Here is a 6,852-nt window from a genome sequence, read left to right on the forward strand (position 1 = left end):
ACTCTAAAACTCGGTTCCCAGGATCCTCGGAGTGGTTCAGACTCCGTGGTTTCGATAACTGGGTTCTAGGGTAGGGATTCGTCTGGACTGCGATCGGTGCCGGGGAGAGGCTAGAGGCTGTCGGTGAGTGGTGCCCCGGAGTTTGCTAGGCTCCGGAGGTTCGGCAATTGGAGCCTCTATCACCTTCTTAAGAAAGACGCGCTGGGTTCGAAAAGACCCACAGCGCTTAGAGATCCGTCTCTCCGTCTCTCTCTCTCCGTCTTGGGTGGAAACCACCCACGCCTTTTGTACGGCTAGCAAGCCAATAGCTAGCCGCCATGTGTGCCTAAATTAAGACCAGCCAATAATGTGGCTCAAATCTTAATACAAATGGCGGGAACTCCTTTGCAGCGTGCATCACTATAATGCAAGAGAAATGCACAATGCAAAGAAGGCTACAAAACAGCGGGAAACACTTTTCTGCACGCGGGTTCTCAGTAACAACGGAACACTCCGTCGTGCAAAAGAGCTGCAATTCGGCAGGAACATAATTTAGCGGTGCCGAAGCGCACACAATCAAAAAATCCACAACTTTGGGTTGTGACAGTTCAAGTGAAGGTGCCATATGAACCAGCCATAAAAAATTATCTGTATTATATTTAGACCATTTTGAGGGCTGTTTTGCCATTTTAGAGAGTATTAAATTGGGCACATCCTCACTACTTACATTTATGCTACAATTAACACGTTAATTGCAGTGTAAGATATAGAGGGAGCCTCACATTTGTGAGGATAGTGACTATTATGCATAGTATTATGCTCAAGATGGTCGATCTTTAAGAAAAAAAAAATTCTTTGCAACTGAGCAGTGACTGGAATAGTTACAGTGCAGTTTTCCTTAGACATTAAAAGGGAAAACAATAAAATTGTACCTGCAGTAAGGCAATGAAGAGGAAGAAAGCATTAGCAGCTCTTCTAATCTGCTCGTACAGGAATCGAGGTAGAAACGTCACCACGCTGTACTTTGCTGTGCTGTAAATTTGAAAAAACCAAAAGTAGTTCGTTGTTTAAAAAACAAAACCTACAGAAAACCTATGGCAGAATGACTCAAAAATGTGTCTCAAGAACAAACGATGATTTAATGTTTCAAGTCAATGAAGTACTGAGCCACATACACATTTTTGAGGAAATAACCATTTCCAACATTACAAAAAGCTGGTCATATCTGGTAATCCCAGGACTTCCAGGTTTTTGCTGGTGGCCTGTAGGAGCTGGGAAGATTTCCTCAGTTTACCCCACCCAAGTTGGAAGACTTTATCGTCTCCTGTTGTTGCTGTGGTTATTCTGATCCCCACTCCTTGCAATCCCCATCCCCATCTGTTTGTGTGCTCTCCTCCTGATGAATTAGATATAGGTCACAGTTAAAGATAGGATTTTTTACTTGAATATGACAGTGCTCCTGCCAGCACTTACAAGCCTTCCAGGCATCTGGCTACAGGGTCTCTTCTGCTTAGTAAGTCAAAAAGATGGCCATATTTGACATCTGAAAGGATTCCCCCCTACCCCACAGTCAGATTGACCAGGAGTATAAAGGGTTTTTTTGTTTTTCTCTGCACTGAGAGACACTGATCAATATAAAATATCTGAAGGTACAATTAGAAAACAGAATGTAAATATCTGATTATAACTTCAATACCAATGATGGCTCTAGGTCTTCCATTGTACTCCACTACAAGCCCAGTCAAGAAAAGCACTAAACATACACTTATACATAAGCTAACTCTTATACTGAGTTAACTTAAGACATGCTACACAGCATTTACAAGGCAACCAACTAGGGACCCTACAATATATTTATTCAAAATCACTTTTCAAAATACAATATTTTAAATGATTTCTCCCAAGGATCACAACCTTGACTTGCTGGAAAGGCTTGTGTACTACCAATGAGCATGAGCGCGATGCCAACTGGAGTTTTGTACTCCTGGTACGTTTACCCATGGTAACAAGGTCGAAAGCAAGGTTTCCAAACTAACAGTAATCCAAAAATAGAAATAAAAGTGCTCAACAGTGTATAGTACATAGTATATGCCATACCAGTATATAGTACAGTATATAGCAGGAGTGGCAAAATATGGCCCATGGGTTGAATCCAGGCCACCAATTGATTGTGTCCATTCTGTGGCTGCCCCCTCAGTGCTCTGCATGGGGCTCCCCACTTGCTCCTTGCCAGGGAAGCCCATGCCTTGCTACCACCCCCTACCTGCTCTGTGCCAGCCAATGGCATAGCCCCAGACATTTTGCCCAGCTTCCCAGCGGGGCTGCTCCTGCTGTTGCTGCAGCTACCCGGGTATTACCCAGCTCCCCCTGCCTCCACAAGTTCCTCCTTCTGCCCCAGCTGTACTGCTGTAGGTGGGGGGAGTTGCAGCCAGGTGGCACCTATCCCAGAGCACAAACCTCCAGTTCGTGACCACCTTCCACCCATTCCACCTGCCTGGCATGAAAAGCAGCCACCTGCAGGTGGCCAAGTGGGTAAAAGGCAGGTGGGAAGCTGGAGCCCCACACGGTGTGGCAGGAACCACCCAGCTGCAGTCCCCCTGCCTGGAGAGGCACAGCAAGGACAGGAGCAGGGGTGGGAGGATCTGAGCAGTACCTGGGCCACCACAGCAGCAGCAAGAGCAGTCCAGCCAGGAAGCTGTGTGCACTGGCCAGGGCTATCTGCAGATGCAGGGCAGATACAGGTGGGAGCATGGCACAGGCTGCCTTAGGCAGGGCTTAGACCCCTGTGGAGCATAACAGGGGCAGCTGCCAGCTGAACATGGGGCGGGGGGCAGACTACACCTGCCCTACACCACCTGGGCAAGCTCTGCTGCACTTGCCCTCTATCGCCCCCCAAATCCCCAGCTGGCTTCTGGGAACTAGTGCATGGGCAGCCACCAGCCTGGCATACATTCACATGTCTCCACTCTACTCAAAAACCCTTCATCAGGCTACTTCCTTAAGCTTGCTTAATAATTATTTTCCAACTATTTGGGTTGGTCTAATAAACGATATCAGATTCACCCAAGGAACCTTGTCTGCCAAATTTCTCTATAGATTTCATGCATCTCAAAGTGAATAAAAACAACCATACGTTTAAGAGACCATTGCCATCATTTCTATAAAACAAGAAATCCCGACACTTAACACATTTTAAATTTGTACAGACTCAAATTAATGCATTTATAATTTACAGTAAACTGCATCACCATAGATCGCAAATATTTAATCCATCTCAAACTCCATACTGTGTGCTCAGACAAATGTTAAGCTTCCAAAGTACATATTTTAAGAGCTTGATCCTAGGCAAAAATTAACATAATGAAAGAGGAGGATTCTGTCATTAGACATCCTCATGGACATCACCAGCATTAAAGTAAAAATTAACAACATCCCAACGTAAAAATTACAGTAAAACTAAAATATATGTACAAAGTTACACTATTCACAACATTGAAACATTCCCAAATCTAGAGGTTTTGAGCTCTAACTGGATTTGAAATATGGTATTCTTATTTCACTTTGTTGCTGTCCATAGGCAATGGGAGAAAATATTATGTTGGGGGCGGGGGCAGAGCACACTGGGGCTGTATGCAGTGGTGGGGCATGACAGTGGTGCTGCTGCTGTCGCTGGCCATGGCAAAATTAGTTCGGAGCGGGGGTGGTGGCTAAGCCCCGTTACCTGCAGCCTTCTGCTGCCTTTGTTGCTATTCCCCTGTCCTCTTCCTGTCTCAGTGAATGTAGGGGGTCACAGCCAACGCCCAACTTGTCCAACACAGAACAAGTCTAACTTATGCTGAAAGCCAGGGATAGACTGGGGATTCTGTTAGTGTATCAGCCACCCTGCCATACACCAAATCCCCTAATAGAGCTAGCTGAGCTTCTCTTGGAAGCAATATTGAGGACATCCAGACTCATTGTCTTGGCTGATTTCAACATGCACACCTAGGCTGGCTCTTCAGGGTTTGAGCAGGATGCCATGGCCTCTTTGACAATCACAGGGTTATCCCAGATAAAAAACAGAGTTAATACAAGGTGGGACATGCATTGGACTTATGGTTTGTAGCTGCCCAAATACAGGAATTCCAGTCACTGGTTAGAGAGGAAAGGGAGTATCGTTGTTAAGATGTCACTGTCCGACACTGGAGATACACGGAGTCAGCGGGATTCCAGAACTCTAGGAAATATTCCCACCAACCCTGACAGCTCCTCTGCCCGATTCAACTGTAAAACAGCATGCTGACCTTGGCCATAGATATAGCGACACCCAGACATACGGTCCCACCCCTGTGGTGGTACAGATTCCCTTGGCACATGGGGGTGCTGAGGCCGCTGAAGCAGGCAGATAGATGGTTTGAGTGCAGGTAGCTTCTAATCTGTGCAAAAGCTGATTGATTACAGGATAGATCCTTTTTAAAGGACTATACCATTGCAGCAGCAACAATACAGAGGCTTGCTTCTCCACTGCCACTGCATTTGCAAAGCACCACCTGGAAGAAATGTTCTGGGTAGAGTATGGCCTGATAAATCCAGTTTGCCTCCACCCAGAAACTGAGTCATCCACAGTCTGCGGTGATGAGTTTGTCACCTACTGTACAGACAAAAATCTCTTGCATGCAATATGGCTCGGGGACTGCCAGTTTAGTTGCAGTCTCGAGTTTGAGGAGCTCCATCACATCTGGTTTATATGGATTCGTTTTAATTGCTGTTACCCACCAATGCAAACTGTGTTTGGGGGAAAGATACAGGCTATCTGTTGTGAACTGAACCCATGCCCATCCTGGCTTGTAAGGGTCATCTTGGGGGATTGAGGCTACCACTGGCTACAGCTGGGGACTGGATACAAATGAACCAACTGAAACTGAACCCAGACAAAATAGTGGTGATGGTGACTGAAAGACCTCATGACTAGGGGGAATTGGGAAACCCATCACTGATGGTGCTCAGCCTCCCCTTATCACTCAAATTCATAGCCTTGGGGTGCTCCTGTACCTGAATTTTCAAGCTGTAGCAGTAACTAGGAGCACCTTTCACCCACTACATCTGGTGAGAAGGCTGTGACTTTCAGCTACAGATCTGGCCAGGGATGTCTATGCTTTTGCAACCTTGAGGCTGGGCTATTGCAATGTTATCTGTGTGGGGCTGCTCCTGAGGACCATTTCGAAGCAACAGCTGGCACAGAATGCAGCGGCCCACCTTCTGACCAAGGCAAGTCTCCACAACCACATTATCCCATGATCCAGAGTTCAGTGGCTTTGTGGATGCAATTCAAGGAGCTGGTTATGACCTATAATTCCCTAAACGGCTTGGGTCCTACATACCTAAGGGACAACCTTCGCCCTTATGTTCCATCATGATCCCAAAGGTCAGCTGACAGCAACCTCCTGCAAGTTTTATCCATTCACCATTTTTTTTTGTCAAAAAAGTAGTAGGTCTTTCTCTACAGTTTCAGCTTTGCGACTCTCTACCCATTAAAGCCCATCAGAGCCCCAGTCTGGGCATCTTCCAGAAGCATTTTTAAGGTCTTATTTGGACACACTTTTAACAAACAAGGTTAAGTTTTGGGGTATTGTCTGTGGAATGAGTTATAACTTACTCTTTGTGTATCTGTTTTTATAACTTATCTTGTTGTCATTGCAAGTTGCTCTGAGCCTTTTTGGGGGATGGTGACAAATCCACTAAAAAAAAAAAAATTTCTGTAGAATATTTTGTAGACTATTCTGCCTCAGAGTGATTGTGCTGTAAATCTATCTTCAAAAATTTGTGTATTCAAAAAAACCCATTCCTAAGATATTGTTTGGGCTGAGACAGAGTCTCCGGTTCTTTAGTAATTTAAATCAGTAGGATGAAACCCACTGGATTTAGCAACCAAAATTGGTCCATGATACTTACAAAAATTACCAAAAAGCACTTTTCTTTTCCTGACACCAACAAGGTAAGTAAGGAATTTGTTGCAAGAATCCAGAATGGAAATAAAACAGCTGCAGCCCTTAATAGACTTCTCAGGTCCAAACTACTGTCTAGAAGAAAGACACTGCAGTTAACAATACCATTATTACATCTGTAGAGCTGTATGACAGTGAGATTTAGTGCATGATGCTAAAAGACCAAAAAAAAAAAAAAAAAAAAAAAAACTGATTTGTTTCAAAAATAAAATTCTCAGGAAGATAGGTGACCAGTGAAAAATTCAGAGAGGGGGAAAAATGGAGCCAAAGTAGTAACAAAGAACTAAAAAAAATATTACAGAACAGCTCCTCACTATAAGTATGGTGTGCGTACAGTGGTTAGCATGGTTCAGCCATGTGATGAAAGTAAAGGTCTAAAGAAAAAAAAAAATCAAAATTATCTATATATAAAATCAACAGATAGGATGACATCCTAAAAGTAGGCCTTGCCAACACCTGATGAACAAAGTAAGATACCTGAATATATGTAATGTAGGAAAGGACTGAGTGGAGATTATGGGTACATCAATAAAGAATTTTTAGGCTGATACCGATGGCCGATTATTGACCAATAATGATCCAATTGCCGATATGAAGCCAAGAAGCTTAAAAAGCAGTGTCTGGCTGGTCTGTTGTGGGGCAGGGGCATTTGGGGGGGGTGGCCAGATTGAGGCCCCCAAGGTCAGCAAGGGAATGGGGTTGGGGCTGGGTCAGGGGTATGAGTAGGCACTGCCTAGCTGGGGTGGGGTGGAATCATAGAAGTAGGGTCGAAAGGGACCTTGTAGATCTTCAAGTCTGACCCCCTGCCTGGGCAGGAAGGAAACTGGGCTCAAGTGACCCCAGTCAGGTAGGCATCGAGCCGCTTCTTAAAGACCCCCAGGGTAGGAGC

The 6,852-nt window shown here is 44.9% G+C and overlaps 1 protein-coding gene across 1 annotated transcript in view; it reads right to left on the reverse strand.

The window, feature by feature from the left end:
- The window catches only part of LOC102386600 (phospholipid-transporting ATPase IB-like), a gene marked incomplete at its 3' end in the record, with an annotated part of 101,349 nt that overhangs the window by 75,118 nt on the left and 19,379 nt on the right, over positions 1-6,852 (reverse strand). The window contains exon 2 of the mRNA XM_006027799.3: positions 912-1,011. Coding sequence (XP_006027861.3) covers positions 912-1,011 — 100 coding nt within the window. The remainder of the gene's footprint in view (positions 1-911; positions 1,012-6,852) is intronic.

The sequence above is a fragment of the Alligator sinensis genome, unplaced genomic scaffold, assembly GCF_000455745.1.
Source record: "Alligator sinensis unplaced genomic scaffold, ASM45574v1 scaffold84_1, whole genome shotgun sequence".
Lineage (NCBI taxonomy): Eukaryota > Metazoa > Chordata > Crocodylia > Alligatoridae > Alligator > Alligator sinensis.